Here is a 22,917-nt window from a genome sequence, read left to right as displayed (position 1 = left end):
ACAGCTTTTGCTACAGCAACTGCTAGTATTTCATTTTCAAAAACAATTAATACTAAAACTAGAAATAAAATTATAAAGTATTCACAAATGTATATTTTAAGTAAACAGTTTAGTGATAATTTTAATAGACTATATACTAAACCAATGAATGACAATAAAATAGATAATGATGAGTATAATGAATTGGTTAAAGTATATGAGGATTATGAGAAGAACAAGAAAAACAAGCTGAGTGTTTTTTTAAACTAAAGTTATTAGTGTTTAGTTATAATAATGTATTTAGTAATAATAATATTGGTAATAATATATATCCGCGAAGCGGTTACACCGATCAGGGAACCTGCTTCGCAGATCGATAATCATAAACATAATATAAATATAATAATAATCATAATCATAAATATAATATAATCATAATCATAAATATAAACATAATATAATCATAATCATAATCAAATAATTATTTCCTCTAAGTACCTAAGTATAACCCTTTTCCTTTTTGTATTACCTTTATACCTTCACCAGTAGTTGCAAATTTAATTAAATCGGGTGTGGCTGATAAATCAGCTCTAAGGTTTCTAGATGCAGCTGCGCTTCCTATTTTACTTGCTTTTTCGAATGCTCTTACTGGATTATTGGCAACCATCTTTCCAATGTTAACTGTAGCCCTACCAACACTTTTAAGGAAACCTTTCAATCCCTCTGCTTCTTTTGTTGCATCACAAACAGTCATTGAATTATTTCTCTCACACTTAACACAATTACCCTTTAACATTTAAGTGCCTTTTGAAGTAATAAAACCTCTTATGTTATTAGTACCACTATAATGTCTACCTCCAACACAATATGAATTAGTTTTAAATTTCGGTAAAAGACTCATTTCTATATATATAAAAAAATGCAAGTTAAAAAGTAAAATCCTTTTGTTGTTATTAAGCCTAAGTCTACGGGTTCCACCCGCGAGCGAAGCTCAAAGCCTAAGGTTAGGCCCAAGGCTAAGATTAAGCTTGAAGCTGGAGGCTTATCTCTAGAGGATAAAAGGAAACTAGATATTATTTATGCTAGGGGTTTTGTTAAGACACTTAAGAAATAGTTATCAGGAACTGCTTCGCAGATAATTATAATTATCTACGAAGTAGCTTTGCTAATCAGGAACTGCTTCGCACATGTTTCACCATAACTATGACTATGGGGCTTCGCCCTTGTTTCACCATAACAATGACTAAAACTATAATTATGATATAATATCAACCATCTTATTGCCATCACTATTCACACTAATAACCTTTCTAGTTAATACTAATGCATGACATATAACATCTGCAACTGCTGCACTAAATTTAAAATTAAGTTGTATTGGTTGTGGACCTATATGATCACTTTGATATCTAGTATCAAGTACATATATTCTATAACTACTTTTGATTGTTCTATGACTTATATGTGGTTTTATATTATGTGGTAGCCCATTATAATCTTTATTAAAGCTAACAATCTCTTTATAAGCCTCATTATAATTATTGGTACCATAATTAATATTCATTCATTACAATAAAATTCAGGAACATTCATTACATCAAATGTACTTACATCATGAGTTTGTTCATAAACATTATTATTTTCAAAACCAACTATTATATATTGTGGTCTTTCCATACCACTTTCCATACCAAGATCAAACAAGAAGTTAGTAGCATTGGGCACATTCTTATAAAATGTTTTTCTTTGATAATAGCTAAAGTCTACATTATTGTTTTTACTTAAACCCTTTTGCACAATAATTCTATTATCATTACTAGGATCAATACTAGGCACACACCATGATATATCTCTAATTTCTACATTACCATCATTAGCAACTGCATCAGGATTAGCGTTAACTCTAAATAGAGCTCTATCATTATTATTTCTTTTTAATATTAGTTTAAATCCTAAACCATATTTGGTCTTTTCTAAATCATTTACGAAACCAAATATTCACTCATCTTAATCATCAAATACATATGAACTCGTTGTGCAGCAATATGGTCACCTTTAAGTTGACTATCTCTATTGCCCTGATTTCTAACAAAACCACTCTCATATGCATCAATAGTACTAGAAAATAACTTATACATCAATAGATTAGGATGACGATGATATATATATTCAATAGTCCTACCACCACTAGTTTCAAGCTTAACTGAACTAAACAATGCCATCATACCCTAATTAACTAATCTGATATTAGCATCATTAGCAAATACACCACCAGCATCATCTGATACAACAAACTCTATCTCTATATAGGAATCACGCAAATTTAAGTGATTCTCTTCTCTATTGAGTATGATATTAACATTGGTATTAACCGTATTCATTGTTGCCAGATTATTTGGTTTGTATTTTATAATCTTACTTTTATGTATATCATTATTATAACCATAAGTTGTATCCAAATTAAAATCCATTTTTATAAGATAAAAAATGTCCGATAGTTTAATCTGAAGAGAACTGCAAAATATACATGAAGCTTTAACTAAAACTAAAGAAGAGCATACGCTTAATTTTAGAATGATAAAGCCAACAGAAAAGTTTAACTTTAGTGAACCTATACTTAACTCATCAAAATTAGGTTTAATTAGATTATCTGTTTATAATTCGATGTTTAATGTGAATAGAAAGAACAATCATTTCATATATGATATCAAGGGTGAAACATGGTCAGATGCCCGTATTTTAGCTATTATACCAGGAGCATATGAATTATTCGAAATAGCAGAATTAACAAAAGAAGAAACTAATGGTAATGTTAAAATAGAATCTGATAAGAATACAATAAAAAGTTTAATGGAAGTAAAACAAGGTGCAATTAACTTTGACATAGAAAATTCAATAGCCTCATTACTAGGCTTCAGAAAAATAGTATATGAATAAGGTAAATATACATCTCAGAAAAATTTTGATTTTATGGGTTTTGGTACTATTGACATTCATTGTAATGTGATATCTGGTGTTAAAGATAATGGGAATAGCACAGACATACTATATACTTTTACTCTAACAGAACCACCAGGCTATCTAATAAATATTATACCAACTAATATCTTATATCAAAATATAACTAAAGATAGAATAGAATATACAGAGTTTCATATTAAAGATGAGCATGGAAGACTTTAATGGTGATGTATTAAGTTTTACTTCACATCTGACGTAGTCAGCAACTTCGTTGATCTGGTGTAGATATAAACTTAAACTTAAACTAAACTACAAAACTCTCCGATCCCAATTAATTCGTAGTTTACCATTAATGTTTTTATTTTTAGTTATATCAATGACAATATAATTATAAAGCTCTTTCCATGCCTTATTACATATATAAGCAAAATCATCATAACTAAGTCCAACATTATTAAAGAAACCTTGATATATCAATGCTAGGACTTTACCTCTTTGTTCAAATAAAATAAATAGATTACAATTCTCTCTAACACTCTGTCTATCCAGAGAGAACAGGTTTTGATTAAGATATATCATATTACAATTATTATGTCTACCTCTACAAAAGTATTCATTAATAACTGGTTCTTTGGCTCTAATATCATCGAATATCATTAGTTTCTCTAAGTCTTTGAGTAGTTTATCAGGAGATGGTAAATCTTTTATATCTTTAATAAATTCTATAATTGCTTTTGGGTTTATTCTTTCTAACCCATTGCATTTATCGTCAATAAGTCCAATAATGTATAGCTTATCAAAATATATACTAGCCAGAATTAGTTTTTTTAATAAGAATGTCTTACCACTTTCACTAGGACCAGATATTATACATCTAAAGTTATCTGGGAATGTGGCTTCAGTAATTATATCATCATCATTTAACCATGATTATAGATCACCGTTTATGTTTATAGAGATAGTGTTAGTAGGACATTCTTTATTGTTGGGTTTACCCTTTTGATGGGATTTCATCCAAGCTTCGCCATAGGACTTCGGTCATCCGGGAACCAGTTCCACCGATGTTTCACCATGTTTTTCATTCAATAGATCTGCCAAACAGGTTCCCTGATATATCTTTATCATCATTATCATTATCTCTGTCATCTGCGAAACAGGTTCCCTGATTATTATTATCATTAACATTATCATTATCGTTATCATTATCATTAACATTATCTTTATCCTTAACATTATCATTAACATTAACATTATCATTAACATTATCATTATCATTAACATTATTATTATCATTAACATTATCAATAGCCTTATCATTATCATTATCATTATCATTATCATTATTAGCAAAGCTACTTTGTAGATCATTAACATTAACATTAACATTAACATTACAACCTAAACAAAAACACTCATTATAAATTCCTGGATATTTACATTGATTAACTAGAATATTTAAAGCACTTTTAATTCTAAATCCTCTATCAATAAGATAGACCATATATAAGCAATAAAGCCCACAATAAGATTCATCATATTGTTGTATTCTTTCATTAGAGCCTAGATCAACATATTCTTCTGAGAATAATGGTGGGGTTTCTACACCAAAACTATCAAAGTAATACACAGGACCACCTTCTCTTCTTATAACTAAAACCCAATGTGTACCTTCAGTTGGATGTAAATTTACAATAATGTTGAAGTTAGGTTCATTAACCAGGGAACCTGCTTCAAAGATATTATCTGGAGTCTCATCTCTCATTACTATTTCAATAGGTGCTAGACTTATATCTTTACCTATATCTTTTATTCTGATATGACTCATAGCATTATTATCAATATTAAATTTATTATTGAATTCCTCAAAAGTCAGGATAAGCATTTTTATATGATAAATTTTATATATAAAAATGGATAAACTCGGTATACTTTTTTTCTTATTATTATAATTGGAATTTGTTATATAAAATATGACTCAATACCGAGTAAATACACAAAACTAGAAGAAAGCTTTGGTGGATTTATGGATAGGAGTCTAGTTAAATTTGAATATGAAGTCACCATTACATACTATTGTTTATGGTGGAACTGGTACAGGGAAAACATATTTTATTAGACAATACTTAAAAATAAACTCAGTCCAAAACCAAGATCTGCGAAGCAGTTTCACTGATCAAAACCAAAACCGGGATCAAGACCAAAACCAAGACCAGGCTAAAAATATAGTTATAGTGTGTAAAGATGACAGAGACTGGATAGATCCTGAGTCTAATAAGTTTTATACTGGGTTTAATAAATGTGATTATATATGATCACAAAAAATAATATGCATACATTTCAAAATTGTGTAATAGTACTTGATGATATGGGTGATAGGTTAAATAAAGATATAGCTTATTATTTCACAGAAGGAAGACATTATAATATTCAAATGATTGTAATGTGTCATAAACCAGCTCAAATAATTAATACAGCAAGAATTAGTTGTGATACTATTTATTTAACAACTTATAATGGACCTGATTTATTTAAAAACTTCAATGAGATATATAAATGTAAACATGACTTTAGTAAAACAATCAGCGAGTTAAATAGTTACCATTATAACCGTACAGATGGAATGTCAGAGGAACTTTACTTAGGGTATAAATAAATATAATGAGAAGGAAAATACTTTTATTATTATTAAAAGTAATAGAACAATGATATATGATTCAAGAGTTGGTTTCCTTGATTTAAAAGCTCTTAGTTGAAAAGATGAATTAGAAAGAGAAGATATAAATAACTTATAGCATATATGAAACCACTCATGATAAATGCAACAGATAGAAATGCTATTAATCACGATAACTATATATTCTATTTTAATAAACTTCTTAAATTAAATAATATTAAAATACAGAATGATGTTTTAACTAAAGAATTGATTATGGGAAGGGGTATAAAAAATTTATCAACTATTGGTGAAATTATAAGCTCAGTTTTAATTATATTTAGTTATATTTATCCAGATATAATATCAAGAAATGCTGGGAGTGTAGCAATGGGAGCAAGCACAATGTTGAGTAGAGTAAATACATTGGTTAACGTTGGATATGGTGAAGAGTTGGATAATGATCTGCGAACAGGTTCCGTCTGTGGTTATCCAACGCGCGAAGTCCGTGGCAAAACTAGTAGCTTTGTTAATAGTGAAACATGGGCAAAGCCCAATATGCGAAGCAGTTTGGTAAACCACGAACAAAATTCGTTGGAGAACCACGAGCAAAGCTCGTTCACTGATCTACGAAATGCAATACAAGAAGAATATATAAACGACGAGGATGGGACTTTAAATAGAATGGGAGGAAAGTTTTTAACCAGACTATATGGACATAATGAAGAATTTAGAGAAGAGATTAAAAATTTTGTTAGAGATAAAAAAATTAGACCTTGAATTGATTTTAGATAAGAGATGTAAAACTAATACACTCAATACGTTATGAAATAAATATTTAGCAGAGTGTATCACATCTAAAGATAATACTAAAGATTTAAATGAAATCATGGCTAAATATTACACCGCGAAGCGGTTTGGTAAACCACGAACAAAGTTCGTACACCGATGGTGAAACATCTGCGAAGCAGTTCCACTGATGGACAAAGTCCTATCAGTGAAATGATTAGGTAAATGTTATAGTTTACCCTATTATAAATGCTTTTAAAATGTTTAGAGTGTAACTATAAATATGGAAACATTGCTTGTTTAAAATATCATTATGAATCATGTCATAAAGATAAAACTGATAAATGTATTTGTGGTAATATAATACTAAGTGGTATCTGTGCTAATAATTTTTCTCCATGGGATTGTTCTTTAAAAAATGAATCTAGTTCTAGTTCTAGTTCTAGCTCTAGTTCTAGTTATGGTTCTGGTTCTAGTTCTATCTATGACTCTAACTCTAACTCAGATCCTAACCCTAACCCTAACCCTAAACTTAACCCTAACCTCAACCCTAACCCTAACCTTAAACCTAAACTTAACCCCAACCCTAACCCTAACCCTAACCTTCATCTTAACCCTAACCTTAACCTTAGCCCAGAAGTCTTAATTAGAAGTTGTAATAAATGTAATTATATAAAACCACTAACTGATTTTGATGAGAGTAAGTATACATGTAGAAGTTGTACTTCAGCTAAAGTTAATTGTCCATATTGTGCTTCTGTTGTGAGATATGATGGGATACGGGCTCATGTAATGAAACAACATCCAGATGTAGAATTAACTAGAGGATTTAGTAGAAGCTTATTAAGTAAAAGACAAAGTCCTAGAGCTGTAAGTCCTTTAGTTATTGTCCAAACAGAGGAAAGTTGTTGGTCTAACAAGACCGAAGTTCCTTCGTGTAAATATTATAATTTTGCATCATTTCTTGTTAATAATGGAATGAATATAGAAAAAGTAAAAGAAAATATAAACTTATTGAAGAGTATAGATAATTTGAAATAAAAGTATAAAAAATAAAAAAAATCAAAAGAGGGAATCACCCTTTAAGAGCGAAAAAGAACGATCTTTCTACTGGGGGATCACCCCGAATAAGAGTGAATCGCTCTTAAAGTGTGATTCGCAAAATATTAGAAAAATTTAAAAATTATAGAGTTAAGCTGGTTTTTTATTCAGGTTATCCACGAAGTGGTTATATCAATTTTCGCAAGTTTGTTTTACGTGCTTGTTACACGGTCTCACTAGTTTTATACTAGTATCTGGGATACGTCCACTGGAGTCAGTGAGGATCTGCGAAGCAGTTTCACTGATAGAACCCGAACTATCCGTCTGATAACAGTTAGTTACCAGCTTAACTCGAAACTAGTGGTTTGCACTAAGTGAGACAAGAAATGATAGATTTAAAATATAAAAGAAGTGAATATAGAGTAGTGGATATATAAAGGGAATTAGAGTAATGTGTATATGGGTACCGTCTCGCTGGCTCTATGCTGCGGAGGTACCCATATACACATTACTAATACGGGACGGGAAACAAGACGGATAAAACGAAAACGTAAGGGAGCTCAATCGCCAGCGAAGAATGAGCTAAGTGCAAACTATGCGAACGGTACAAAGGTCAGGTGGACAACGCACGATGATTGGTAGACGTGGCGGAACGGCAAGAATATGGCAACTAGGACGGAGAAGCCACAAAACAACACAAACCAACAATCCGTAACGTCTGAGAAAACTAAGTCATGCTAAGGAGAAAACAACAGAGGACGTAACGACAGGTAAGAGCAAACAAATGGGTGAATTTTACGAAAATGAAAGGAAACACTGAAATAGTGAGAAAAGTTGGGGGACTTAAAGGTGCTATTTCGGTATGGGTGTCACTCTAAAATGAACTAGACTCAAACGACCAATCAGTTTCATAGCAATATCAAAAAATATTACAGAATACAACAAATTAACACAAAAGAAAATAGAAAACGACTAGTAGCAATTCATTTATTAAAAAAATGTGTTGGAAAAATTGCAAAAAAACAATTGGAAGAAACAATGCAAAAACGAGATCAGACTATTTGCGAAGTGCTACTAGACAAAACCAAACACAAACCGAAATTTAGCAAATGCGTCAACTAAGGCGTACTGCCAGTGAGCAGAGGGGTTTCAAAAACAACGCAGGACTAAGAAACGTTTAGATTACCAGAAGTTGTACCTGACTGTGGCTCATCAAACCTGCAACGATTGAAAACAATTTTTACCAAAAATTTTCCGGACTCTTTCTGCTGGTATTTAGCAAATTAAAAACCATTATTTTTATTTTATATATTGGGGCGTTCAAATGAGCCATTGAATTTTAAAAAGTCTGGTTGTTGTTTTCACTGCAAAGTCCACAAAGCGAATTGATTTTCAATTTACGTAGCTTCGTTTTATTAAAAAGAATGGTCTCAACTGGCGTTTTAGATGATCCTTCTCTTGCAGCGTTATGAATGAGTTTATGAATTTACCATGCATTGCGTAAATTGTATCTAAGAGGAACACTATTCAGTTTTTCTGTATGTTATTGTTGGACAACCGCTTGTCTTATAACTACCGCTCATAATTTTGTGATTCTAAAGGCTAACATTACCTAATTTTGAGCTTTGAAGCGTAGATTTTATAGAAAATTTGCTTTTCTTCTCGTTGCTCTAGCATTGTTTCAACAATTAGACATTTGTCTGTGAGACTCGGACCACTGATTTCCTGCATGCTTGTGGCCTCTTCTACCAATGCACCATACGTGAGTTTCATAAATTATTTTGACATTATTTTTCAACGTTTATAAGCGTATAGAAAACATAATTTTCGCTTTTCGAAACGTAGATGCTACAAATTAAGCGACAATGTTTCATAACGTTGACGCTTATCAGTGTAATTTAATCTACTGATATGTCTATATACATTAGGGATTTCCAATAAACCGTTTTGTTACATTTGAAAAGCTGTTTGACCCAAATAAAGTTATTTTTTTAAATAGAAATAGCAAATTATCAGAATGTCCAAAAAGATCACCAATTTCATTCCAGGGCAGGAAACACCAAAAATGTTAACCAATTGAGAGTTTATACAATATTAGAATATTTTTGAAAGATTAAAATTAAGTTACACGCTATTTTATTTAAGATCAACGGTAAAAATTGAAGCGTTGAATTTATGTACACTGAATGCTATTATGTAACTATCATTACAGAAAAATTATGTAACCTATACGCTTAGAAACAGCAATACCTTTTTGAACACCTCAAGTAGATCTTATATAAATTCATAAAATCAATGATAGAGACCTTAAATTAATTCAACGCTTTCACAGCAAATCTTAAATCATTTTTAAGCGTTTACAACTCGGCCCGGGAAGCGCCTTTTCGTTTTTTTCTCATAAAAAACAACATGATCCCTCTTAACAGTTTTCGATGATTTGATGCAAAAGTTTTGAGTTTTCAGTCAAACCTCTAAATGATCGAGCAGTCATCAGAATATAAAGCTCAAGAAAATCACGAGTACATCTTTCTGCATAATTTGTGCTTAGGATAACAAAATATTACTGCAAATTTTAGATTGCTGCAAATTGTAGAGAAAAGCGAGAGGTCATGTTATAATACAAATGTATAAAGAAATGATAATATAGAGCAGATTTTGAACTAACAGACAGGCTAGAGATTAATCGCGCTGCAAAACTCGATATCATAAAACCAACACTAGAAATATCACAACGTACAGTAACCAATTAATCTGAATATAGAATTGCTTAATTCTGATCAAGAATATGTCAGATTCGCAAATCATTCCAGTAATTGATTTTTCCTTGTTATCCTGCAATGTTTCGTGGGACAAATTGGACTATAAAGCCATGAAACCAATTGCTTCGGAAGTTATGGACGCTTTGAGGAGTCCTGGTTTTCTCTACTTGAAGAACTCAGGACTGACGTCAGAGGAACTCTCGGCAATGAATTCAGTAGCAGAAGAGTTCTTCCTCAAGCCCAAGGAAGTTAAGGAGAAGTTTGCGAGGGGACGGGAAATAAATCGTCACCACGGTTGGATTGATGTAAGTTTTTAGACTTAGACTGTTTATTTCAAGTTTTTCAATGTCGACGTGCTCCTTTTCATTTCTTTGCGCGAAAATGACGGAATGCGAGAAGATCTTAAACCAAATACAATGGTTACATGACAATTTACCAAATTCCATTTTACCCAACGCCATTTTACCCTATGCCATTTACCCAACCTGCCATTTTACCCAATGCCATTTTACCCAACGTGCCATTTTACCCGATGCCATTTTACCCAACCTGCCATTTTACCCAACGTGCCATTTTACCCGATGCCATTTTACCCAACGTGCCATTTTACCCGATGCCATTTTACCCAACGTGCCATTTTACACAATGCCATTTTACCCAACGTGCCATTTTACCCGATGCCATTTTACCCGATGCCATTTTACCCGATGCCATTTTACCCAACCTGCCATTTTACCCAACGTGCCATTTTACCCGATGCCATTTTACCCAACGTGCCATTTTACCCAATGCCATTTTACCCAACGTGCCATTTTACCCGATGCCATTTTACCCAACGTGCCATTTTACACAATGCCATTTTACCCAACGTGCCATTTTACCCGATGCCATTTTACCCGATGCCATTTTACCCAATGCCATTTTACCCAATACCAATTTACCCAATGCTCTTTGATCTTTTCGTTCAACTGTCCGATTACAAATTAGCAGCCGCAAATTATAAATTCTGCAAGACTTCAGATGAAAAATAATTACGAAATTATCCAAACTTCTAAATTGCCGAACTTTCAGCGCATATTCTAGCATAAAATTAGATGTTTTCAACTAATTTCAGTGCATTCTATTTCACTGATCACTTGCATTTTTAAAGAATCATATAAATTCTTGGTCCTACTTTAGGTCAAGAAAAAATAGTTTTATACATGTGAATTAGAAGTTCTTTCATTAATAATTTGGCTTGATAAAGGTCCCTTTACTAACATTTTGGGTTAAACATTGTTTATCGTTGTTCGAACTATTCTAATTCAACAGTCGGTGTACAGTCATTCATGGTTCGAGCGAACGTTTTTTATAGGTCCGCGTTTTGCCATTATGTACTTTTTTAGTTAGCGTTGCTTCTGTATGAAGCGAGACTGAACGGCATTGCACTTGATTAATGCAACAAAAGATTTATATGAAATTTTGAATTGTGCAGACAAATCAGTTGTCATGTTTGAAATTTATTGCCTGATTTCGTGTTATACCTGTATTATTGTACTCTAATTACTGTGATCCATGATTGAATGAACCTATCCCGTACCGAACTTCAAGTGTAAATCAGTACTGGGCAAATGTAAATGCAAGTCTCCCATGCAATATATTTTGCTCGCTTTCTCTCTTGAAATTTGCGTCTTTCAAGCGTATTTTAAGGGCGCTAAAGTCAATCTTGCAACAGTCAAGGTGGCACAGTAAAGAGAACAGCCATCTAGGAAGAGCGAGATCGGTGGTTGGATCCCTGTAAGGAACTTTCTTTTCGCACTTGGCCTAGACTGGCCAAGTCCGCCAAGTCTGAAAAGTGTTGTGATCATAGTACTTAATCAGTACTGATACCTAGAAATGGATTTAGACTTGCGCAGTACTGATATTGACTTAGCGTTAAGTACGGGATAGGCAATTGAACTGCAATTGTCTTTTTTTAGTCATGATGAAATTATATCAATTTTAGTTGCGATGTTGAAAAGCATTTTTTTAAAAAACAACAACACTAACTTTTGATTTTCAGTGGTTGTTCAATGCTTCATGACATATAAGGTCATACTTACTGACCATTATATAATCATTAGCAATAAAAATGTACATAACATTTTTTTTTCAAAACACGATATTTCCGATTGAGCGAAAATTGAACCAGACATTTTTTATGAAGAAAAAGTCCAGTGTAAAAGACTATATCGATCTAAAATCCAGGGTTAGAATTTGGGCAAAAATCGGGCATGAGAATTTCTGTTAAGTCATTCTGAATAGTTTGGGCCGAACTAATTTTCAGCATGAAAAATTTGGGTCGAATTAAATTCCAGCTGGTCGCCAAAAATTAAGTAGGAGTCATTTTGTAGGCTGCTGGGCTGGAGCGTGGTGCATGCATAAGGGTTTTTGGTCCGTCATGGTATATTCATAAGTCAATGATTAAACCTTGGTTAAGCTACGCGCATCTGTACATTTTTTTTGCAATCTTTAGCTTGTTCAGCTTAGATGAACAAAGTGGAATATTGATTTTTTGAATAATGAACAAATTGGAATATTGAATATTGAATAAAATGGATAAACGAACTAAACAAATCGGAGCTCTGAAGCCAAGAGCAAAAACTTTCAACTGCTAGTGAAAAAAAACAGTTGTTGGCCTCTTGGTAATCAGAAATAAAAACTTCCCGGAGGTTGGTGACAGGGCAAAATCTGCGCTGAATCAAACTAGCGACATTTTGTTTTTTAAGATGGTCAGTACTCTGTTCATGTTGCAGTTTACACAGGCCAGTTTTGATTTCTGAGTAAAAATTACCGCACGAAAAATAATACTTTCAACCAAACTCCCGCCAATTCCGCGTGAGTGCTTGTAATATTTAATTTGCGTAGTAAGTTGTAACCACTAAGCTAAATGGGCTTTGTGGTTATTGTCTACATACTAGCTTATACATAAATAGTGTGTATGATACTTTCGTAGTTGCAAGTTATGAGCTACAAAAATATGACATTCTTCTGCTCAGACTTAATTGTGGGATATGATAAATTTTCAGAGTGTACAGGATAATTTCAGCCTGGGCGAACTCTATGAACTCAATATTATCTTAATAAAGAAAAATTCAACATAAAGAGAGTTTATTTGTTCTGGAGATGTAATGTTTCAGAACTGAATAAGGTTTTAACAATTGAAATGGACTGGCTCAAGGCTTAAGTGCTCTGAGAATCCAGTCCATGTTCATTAATGTTTCCAAAAATCAGAAAAATCTAATCCAAACCTTGGAAATATCTATCACCATTAGAGACTCCTCAATGAATTTTATGGATATTACCATTATGGATAAATTTTGCAGATGTTACCCTAAAATCTGATTTGAGCTAATGAATGCTTTTGATGAGCGAAATGATTCAACTAAGCCTATTTAAGTCATTAAAACATACAAACAAGCTAGCTAATGTGGAATATTCAATCCAGAATGTGGTGAATAATAAGAAAAAAGGCAGCTGAGATCAGGCCTAATGCTGTTCCGCTGCGGTTACGCAGGAATCATAAGAAGAAGAAGAAGAAGAAGAAGAAGAAGAAAAAAAAGAAGAAGAGGTAGAAGAAGAAAAAGACGAAGAAGTCAAGAGAACCAAAAATAATATCGCACAAAATAAATTGAAAGCAGTATTTTCTTTTTGAAAGAAACCTTCAGATCTTCAGATGATTTTTCATAATTCTTAAAAACGATTGCACTTGTTCTCAATTTTTTATTGGAAATAATCTTGTTTTAACACATGATATTATAGAATAGCAGACACCACGGATGCAACGCGACACGATTGCTATGAAAAGTTCTTTGAAAGAAATTATGTTAATGCAAGTTTGACAGCGTTTGTTTTATATATCGGTTCATATATACTTGCATACTGTTCAAATAAAAAAGTATATTTATATTTACATCTAATTTTGAAAAACTTTTCGATATTTCGGCAGCTGGTCAGGATGAGAAAAAAATGCAAGATTCATGCTGAAAATGAAAGGAGCATCACAAAACATTTGCAGTATAAAAGTTCATTTGATTGACTCGTTCTGTCAAAACTGTCAGAAAGAATTTTGCGTCAAGTGGGGTCCTTTCTTACCAATTTATGGGGCCGTCAAGCCATTTTCACTAATCGAGATCCTGATTCGGAGATCTCCGAACGCTATGGTCCATTTCAGATCGAGTATCCTGATCCTAATTGCCCACCTGATCTGAAAGAGGGTTTCAACTGTCGCCCAGTAGACGTTGACACATACTCTCTCCAGTGGCCGGACCAACAGTTCAGATCTCACGTCATACAAATGTACAACAAGCTGAAGTTGATCTCAGAACGATTTCTCACACTACTCGCAGTAGGTAGGTCGTACGCAGAATCTTTTTTCCAAATACGATCATAGGGCTTGCAGAGTCTTCTAAGCAACAAGCGATCGCGGCTCAGTAAAATGTTTTTTTCCCTCTTAATATGCTGACATCTCTCGCTCAAAACCCGGGTCGAATGTCCTCCCTAAAAACCTCCCATTTTGATGTAAGAATGGGGGGGGGGTAATTTGTCTATGGGGGGTAAATTGATGTAAGAGTGTGGGGGTAATTTGTTCAGAGGGGGTAAAATGATGTAAGAGTTGGGCTGCAATGCGCTGCAATGGGAGGACTTTTAAGGAATTACCCCCATGACTGAAATTGCCATGTAAGAGTGGGCTGCAATGGGCTGCAATGGGAGGACTTTTAAGGAATTACCCCCCATGAATGAAATTGTCATCTAAGAGTGGGCTGCAATGGGCTGCAATGGGAGGACTTTTAAGGAATTACCCCACCTGATTGAAATTGCCATGTAAGAGTGGGCTGCAATGGGCTGCAATGGGAGGACTTTTAAGGAATTACCCCCCCCCCCCCTGACCGAAATTGTCATGTAAGAGTGGGCTGCAATATGCTGCAATGGGAGGACTTTTAAGGAATTACCCCCATGACTGAAATTGCCATGTAAGAGTGGGCTGCAATGGGCTGCAATGGGAGGACTTTTAAGGAATTACCCCCCATGAATGAAATTGTCATCTAAGAGTGGGCTGCAATGGGCTGCAATGGGAGGACTTTTAAGGAATTACCCCACCTGATTGAAATTGCCATGTAAGAGTGGGCTGCAATGGGCTGCAATGGGAGGACTTTTAAGGAATTACCCCCCCCCCCCTGACCGAAATTGTCATGTAAGAGTGGGCTGCAATATGCTGCAATGGTAGGACCTTTAAGGAATTACCCCCCTGAATGAAATTGCCATGTAAGAGTGGGCTGCAATGGGCTGCAACAGGAGGACTTTTAAGGAACTACACCCCCTGACTGAAATTGTCATGTAAGAGTGGGCTGCAATGGGCTGCAATGGGAGGACTTTTAAGGAATTAACCCATGATTGAAATTGCCATGTAAGAGTGGGCTTCAATGGGAGGAGGGTTGAAAATGTGGTAAGAGTTGGGCTGCCAAGGGGGTAAAATGGTGTAAGAGTGAGGGGGTAATTTGTTCAGAGGGGGTAAAGTGATGTTAGAATTGGGCTGCCAAGGGGGCTAAAATTGTGTAAGAGTGAGGAGGTAATTTGTCCAGAGGGGTTAAAATGAGGTAAAAGTTGGGCTGCCAAGGGGGGTAAAATGGTGTTAGAGTGACGGGGTAATTTGTTCAGAGGGGGTAAAGTGATGTAAGAGTTGGGCTGCCAAGGGGGGTAAAATGGTGTAAGAGTGAGGGGGTAATTTCTATAGAAGGGGTTAAATGAGGTAAGAGTTGGGCTGTTAAGGGGGGTAAAACGATGTAAGAGTGAGGGGGTAATTTGTCCAGATGGAAAAATGAGGTAAGAGTTGAAGAGTTGGGCTGCCAAGGGGGTTAAAAAGGTGTAAGAGTGAGGGGGTAATTTGTTCAGAGGGGGTAAATTGATGTAAGAGTTGGGCTGCCAAGGGGGGTAAAATGGTGTAAGAGTGAGGGGGTACTTTGTTCAGAGGGGGTAAAATGACGTAAGAGTTGGGCTGCCAAGGGGGTTAAAATGGTGTAAGAGCGAGGGGGTAATTTGTTCAGAGGGGGTAAATTGATGTAAGAGTTGGGCTGCCAAGGGGGGTAAAATGGTGTAAGAGTGAGGGGGTACTTTGTTCAGAGGGATAAAATGAGGTAAGAGTTGGGCTGCCATGGGGGTAAAAAGGTGTAAGAGTGAGGGGGTAATTTGTTCAGAGGGGGTAAATTGATGTAAGAGTTGGGCTGCCAAGGGGGATAAAATGGTGTAAGAGTGAGGGGGTACTTTGTTCAGAGGGGGTAAAATGACGTAAGAGTTGGGCTGCCAAGGGGGGTAAAATGGTGTAAGAGTGAGGGGGTAATTTGTCCAGAGGGGGTAAAATGAGGTAAGAGTTGGGCTGCCCAGGGGTTAAAATGGTGTAAGAGTGAGGGGGTAATTTGTTCAGAGGGGGTAAAGTGATGTAAGAGTTGGGCTGCCCAGGGGGGTAAAATGGTGTAAGAGTGAGGGGGTAATTTGTTCAGAGGGGGTAAAATGAGGTAAGAGTTGGGCTGCCAAGGTGGGTAAAATGGTGTAAGAGTGAGGGGGTAATTTGTCCAAACTGATGTAAGAGTTGGGCTGCCAAAGGGGGTAAAATGGTGTTAGAGTGACGGGGTAATTTGTTCAGAGGGGGTAAAGTGATGTAAGAGTTGGGCAGCCAAGGGGGGTAAAATGGTGTAAGAGTGAGGGGGTTATTTCTCTAGAAAGGGTTAAATGAGGTAAGAGTTGGGCTGTCAAGGGGGGTAAAACGATGTAAGAGTGAGGGGGTAATTTGTCCAGAGGGAAAAATTAGGTAAGAGTTGAAGAGTTGGGCTGCCAAAGGGGGTTAAAAAGGTGTAAGAGTGAGGGGGTAATTTGTTCAGAGGGGGTAAATTGATGTAAGAGTTGGGCTGCCAAGGGGGGTAAAATGGTGTAAGAGTGAGGGGGTACTTTGTTCAGAGGGGGTAAAATGACGTAAAAGTTGGGCTGCCAAGGGGGGTAAAATGGTGTAAGAGCGAGGGGGTAATTTGTTCAGAGGGGGTAAATTGATGTAAGAGTTGGGCTGCCAAGGGGGGTAAAATGGTGTAAGAGTGAGGGGGTACTTTGTTCAAAGGGATAAAATGAGGTAAGAGTTGGGCTGCCAAGGGGGATAAAATGGTGTAAGAGTGAGGGGGTACTTTGTTCAGAGGGGGTAAAATGACGTAAGAGTTGGGCTGCCAAGGGGGGTAAAATGGTGTAAGAGTGAGGGGGTAATTTGTCCAGAGGGGGTAAAATGAGGTAAGAGTTGGGCTGCCCAGGGGTTAAAATGGTGTAAGAGTGAGGGGGTAATTTGTTCAGAGGGGGTAAAGTGATGTAAGAGTTGGGCTGCCCAGGGGGGTAAAATGGTGTAAGAGTGAGGGGGTAATTTGTTCAGAGGGGGTAAAATGAGGTAAGAGTTGGGCTGCCAAGGTGGGTAAAATGGTGTAAGAGTGAGGGGGTAATTTGTCCAAACTGATGTAAGAGTTGGGCTGCCAAAGGGGGTAAAATGGTGTTAGAGTGCCGGGGTAATTTGTTCAGAGGGGGTAAAGTGATGTAAGAGTTGGGCAGCCAAGGGGGGTAAAATGGTGTAAGAGTGAGGGGGTAATTTCTCTAGAAAGGGTTAAATGAGGTAAGAGTTGGGCTGTCAAGGGGGGTAAAACGATGTAAGAGTGAGGGGGTAATTTGTCCAGAGGGAAAAATTAGGTAAGAGTTGAAGAGTTGGGCTGCCAAAGGGGGTTAAAAAGGTGTAAGAGTGAGGGGGTAATTTGTTCAGAGGGGGTAAATTGATGTAAGAGTTGGGCTGCCAAGGGGGGTAAAATGGTGTAAGAGTGAGGGGGTACTTTGTTCAGAGGGGGTAAAATGACGTAAAAGTTGGGCTGCCAAGGGGGGTAAAATGGTGTAAGAGCGAGGGGGTAATTTGTTCAGAGGGGGTAAATTGATGTAAGAGTTGGGCTGCCAAGGGGGGTAAAATGGTGTAAGAGTGAGGGGGTACTTTGTTCAAAGGGATAAAATGAGGTAAGAGTTGGGCTGCCATGGGGGTAAAAAGGTGTAAGAGTGAGGGGGTAATTTGTTCAGAGGGGGTAAATTGATGTAAGAGTTGGGCTGCCAAGGGGGGTAAAATGGTGTAAGAGTGAGGGGGTACTTTGTTCAGAGGGGGTAAAATGACGTAAGAGTTGGGCTGCCAAGGGGGGTAAAATGGTGTAAGAGTGAGGGGGTAATTTGTCCAGAGGGGGTAAAATGAGGTAAGAGTTGGGCTGCCCAGGGGTTAAAATGGTGTAAGAGTGAGGGGGTAATTTGTTCAGAGGGGGTAAAGTGATGTAAGAGTTGGGCTGCCCAGGGGGGTAAAATGGTGTAAGAGTGAGGGGGTAATTTGTCCAGAGGGGGTAAAATGAGGTAAGAGTTGGGCTGCCCAGGGGTTAAAATGGTGTAAGAGTGAGGGGGTAATTTGTTCAGAGGGGGTAAAGTGATGTAAGAGTTGGGCTGCCCAGGGGGGTAAAATGGTGTAAGAGTGAGGGGGTAATTTGTTCAGAGGGGGTAAAATGAGGTAAGAGTTGGGCTGCCAAGGTGGGTAAAATGGTGTAAGAGTGAGGGGGTAATTTGTCCAAACTGATGTAAGAGTTGGGCTGCCAAAGGGGGTAAAATGGTGTTAGAGTGACGGGGTAATTTGTTCAGAGGGGGTAAAGTGATGTAAGAGTTGGGCAGCCAAGGGGGGTAAAATGGTGTAAGAGTGAGGGGGTTATTTCTCTAGAAAGGGTTAAATGAGGTAAGAGTTGGGCTGTCAAGGGGGGTAAAACGATGTAAGAGTGAGGGGGTAATTTGTCCAGAGGGAAAAATTAGGTAAGAGTTGAAGAGTTGGGCTGCCAAAGGGGGTTAAAAAGGTGTAAGAGTGAGGGGGTAATTTGTTCAGAGGGGGTAAATTGATGTAAGAGTTGGGCTGCCAAGGGGGGTAAAATGGTGTAAGAGTGAGGGGGTACTTTGTTCAGAGGGGGTAAAATGACGTAAAAGTTGGGCTGCCAAGGGGGGTAAAATGGTGTAAGAGCGAGGGGGTAATTTGTTCAGAGGGGGTAAATTGATGTAAGAGTTGGGCTGCCAAGGGGGGTAAAATGGTGTAAGAGTGAGGGGGTACTTTGTTCAAAGGGATAAAATGAGGTAAGAGTTGGGCTGCCATGGGGGTAAAAAGGTGTAAGAGTGAGGGGGTAATTTGTTCAGAGGGGGTAAATTGATGTAAGAGTTGGGCTGCCAAGGGGGGTAAAATGGTGTAAGAGTGAGGGGGTACTTTGTTCAGAGGGGGTAAAATGACGTAAGAGTTGGGCTGCCAAGGGGGGTAAAATGGTGTAAGAGTGAGGGGGTAATTTGTCCAGAGGGGGTAAAATGAGGTAAGAGTTGGGCTGCCCAGGGGTTAAAATGGTGTAAGAGTGAGGGGGTAATTTGTTCAGAGGGGGTAAAGTGATGTAAGAGTTGGGCTGCCCAGGGGGGTAAAATGGTGTAAGAGTGAGGGGGTAATTTGTTCAGAGGGGGTAAAATGAGGTAAGAGTTGGGCTGCCAAGGTGGGTAAAATGGTGTAAGAGTGAGGGGGTAATTTGTCCAAACTGATGTAAGAGTTGGGCTGCCAAAGGGGGTAAAATGGTGTTAGAGTGCCGGGGTAATTTGTTCAGAGGGGGTAAAGTGATGTAAGAGTTGGGCAGCCAAGGGGGGTAAAATGGTGTAAGAGTGAGGGGGTAATTTCTCTAGAAAGGGTTAAATGAGGTAAGAGTTGGGCTGTCAAGGGGGGTAAAACGATGTAAGAGTGAGGGGGTAATTTGTCCAGAGGGAAAAATTAGGTAAGAGTTGAAGAGTTGGGCTGCCAAGGGGGTTAAAAAGGTGTAAGAGTGAGGGGGTAATTTGTTCAGAGGGGGTAAAGTGATGTAAGAGTTGGGCAGCCAAGGGGGGTAAAATGATGTAAGATTGAGGGGGTACTTTGTTCAGAGGGGGTAAAATGACGTAAGAGTTGGGCTGCCAAGGGGGTTAAAATGGTGTAAGGGTAAGGGGGTAATTTTTCCAGAGGGGGTAAAATGAGGTAAGAGTTGGGCTTCCCCGGGGGTTAAAATGGTGTAACCATGAGGGGGTAATTTGTTCAGAGGGGGTAAAGTGATGTAAGAGTTGGGCTGCCAAGGGGGGGGGGGGGTAAAATGGTGTAAGATTGAGGGGGTAATTTGTTCAGAGGAGGTAAATGATGTAAGAGTTGGGCTGCCAAGGGGGGTAAAATGGTGTAAAAGTGAGGGGGTAATTTGTTCAGAGGGGGTAAAATGAGGTAAGAGTTGGGCTGCCAAGGTGGGTAAAATGGTGTAAGAGTGAGGGGGTAGTTTGTCCAAAGTGATGTAAGAGTTGGGCTGCCAAGGGGGGTAAAATGGTGTAAGAGTGAGGGGGTAATTTGTCCAGAGGGAAAAATTAGGTAAGAGTTGAAGAGTTGGGCTGCCAAGGGGGTTAAAAAGGTGTAAGAGTGAGGGGGTAATTTGTTCAGAGGGGGTAAAGTGATGTAAGAGTTGGGCAGCCAAGGGGGGTAAAACGATGTAAGAGTGAGGGGTAATTTGTCCAGAGGGAAAAATTAGGTAAGAGTTGAAGAGTTGGGCTGCCAAGGGGGTTAAAAAGGTGTAAGAGTGAGGGGGTAATTTGTTCAGAGGGGGTAAAGTGATGTAAGAGTTGGGCAGCCAAGGGGGGTAAAATGATGTAAGATTGAGGGGGTACTTTGTTCAGAGGGGGTAAAATGACGTAAGAGTTGGGCTGCCAAGGGGGCTAAAATGGTGTAAGGGTGAGGGGGTAATTTTTCCAGAGGGGGTAAAATGAGGTAAGAGTTGGGCTTCCCCGGGGGTTAAAATGGTGTAACCATGAGGGGGTAATTTGTTCAGAGGGGGTAAAGTGATGTAAGAGTTGGGCTGCCAAGGGGGGGGGGGGTAAAATGGTGTAAGAGTGAGGGGGTAATTTGTTCAGAGGAGGTAAATGATGTAAGAGTTGGGCTGCCAAGGGGGGTAAAATGGTGTAAAAGTGAGGGGGTAATTTGTTCAGAGGGGGTAAAATGAGGTAAGAGTTGGGCTGCCAAGGTGGGTAAAATGGTGTAAGAGTGAGGGGGTAGTTTGTCCAAAGTGATGTAAGAGTTGGGCTGCCAAGGGGGGTAAAATGGTGTAAGAGTGAGGGTGTAATTTGTTCAGAGGGGGTAAATGATGTAAGAGTTGGGCTGCCAAGGGGGGTAAAATGGTGTAAAAGTGAGGGGGTAATTTGTTCAGAGGGGGTAAAATGAGGTAAGAGTTGGGCTGCCAAGGTGGGTAAAATGGTGTAAGAGTGAGGGGGTAATTTGTCCAGAGGGGGTAAAATGAGGTAAGAATTGGGCTGCCAAGGGGGGGGGGGGTAAAATTGTGTAAGAGTGAGGGGGTAATTTGTTCAGAGGGGGTCAATGATGTAAGAGTTGGGCTGCCAAGGGGGGTAAAATGGTGTATGAGTGAGGGGGTAATTTGTTCAGAGGGAGTAAAATGATGTAAGCGTTGGGCTGCCAAGGTGAGTAAAATGGTGTAAGAATGAGGGGGTAAAATTATGTAAGAGTTGGGCTGCCAAGGGGGGTAAAACGATGTAAGAGTGAGGGGGTAATTTGTTTTGATGGGGTAATTCTAACAATTATTATTTATATATATACATAGACCGTCAAGAGTTGGACAACCATCGATGGTCTGGAGGATAAGGCGACGCAGCTGAGGTTGTGGGTTCAAGACTGGCAGTCTTCAGGTATGGGGGCTACAAGATTGAGGGGGTTAAATGATGTAAGAGTTGGGCTGCCAGGGGGGTAAAATGATGTAAGAGTTGGGCTGCCAAGGGGGGGGGGGTAAAATGACGTAAGAGTGGGGCTGCAATGGGAGGATTTTTTAGGAAAATGCTGTTCGAAACTCTTACGTATTTTTGGGCTGCATTGGGCTTCCAAGGGGGGTAAAATGATGTAAGAGTGAGTGGGTAAAAGACAAATTAACCCCCACTCTTACATCTTTTTTGGTCTGCCAAGGGGGGTAAAATGGTGTAAGAGTGAGGGGGTAAAAGACAAATTACCCCCCAACTCTTACATAGTTTTACCCCCCTTGGCAGACCAAAAAAATGTAAGAGTGGGGGGTTACTTTGTCTTTTACCCCCTCACTCTTACACCATTTTACCCCTTGGAAGCCCAATGCAGCTCAAAAAGAAGTAAGAGTTTTGAGCTGCATTTTCCTAAAAAATCCTCCCATTGCAGCCCCACTCTTACATCATTTTGGGCGGAAAAATTCAACCCGGGAATTTTTGCTCCACCATTTTGACCTAAAAAGCTGAATTTAAAATATTCTTTTTCTTTTAAACTCTGAATTTTAAAATCTCAATTTATCGCGTTTAACAAAAAAACAAACTTGTTTGAGATTTGTAAAAACGTGTAAAATTACTTTTTTGTCGAATTCAGAGTTCAAGCAGTCATACTTTGTTGAATTGGCAATAAATTTCAGAAATATTTTGAGGGAAGGCAAGGATGAGCAGGTAATAATAACTCACAACTGTTCGCATTCTACCATCTCTTTTGGTATCGATGATATGGAAATTAACAATTGAAATTACTCAAATAATAGAGTGTCAGTTTGAAAAAAAATCACAGAATCAGCAAGATTTTCAAATGAAATCAATTCGGGCAGTAGAAATTCTGTAACGATTCATAAAACTAAACTG

At 37.6% G+C, this 22,917-nt stretch overlaps 2 protein-coding genes across 2 annotated transcripts in view; both read left to right on the top strand.

Moving 5' to 3' along the window:
• Positions 1-22,917, top strand: part of LOC142336823 (uncharacterized) — an 88,823-nt gene that overhangs the window by 42,448 nt on the left and 23,458 nt on the right. The window lies entirely within an intron of this gene.
• LOC142336822 (uncharacterized) overlaps positions 10,103-22,917 on the top strand; it is a 26,554-nt gene continuing 13,739 nt past the window's right edge. Inside the window, exons 1-2 of the mRNA XM_075385760.1 lie at positions 10,103-10,487; positions 14,375-14,552. Coding sequence (XP_075241875.1) covers positions 10,209-10,487; positions 14,375-14,552 — 457 coding nt within the window. The 5' untranslated portion in view covers positions 10,103-10,208. The remainder of the gene's footprint in view (positions 10,488-14,374; positions 14,553-22,917) is intronic.

Source organism: Convolutriloba macropyga, chromosome 3, assembly GCF_964194025.1.
Source record: "Convolutriloba macropyga chromosome 3, txConMacr16.3, whole genome shotgun sequence".
NCBI classification, from domain to species: Eukaryota; Metazoa; Xenacoelomorpha; order Acoela; family Convolutidae; genus Convolutriloba; species Convolutriloba macropyga.
The sequence above is the reverse complement of the archived record's forward strand: the minus strand, read 5'-3'. Positions and strand labels throughout refer to the sequence as shown.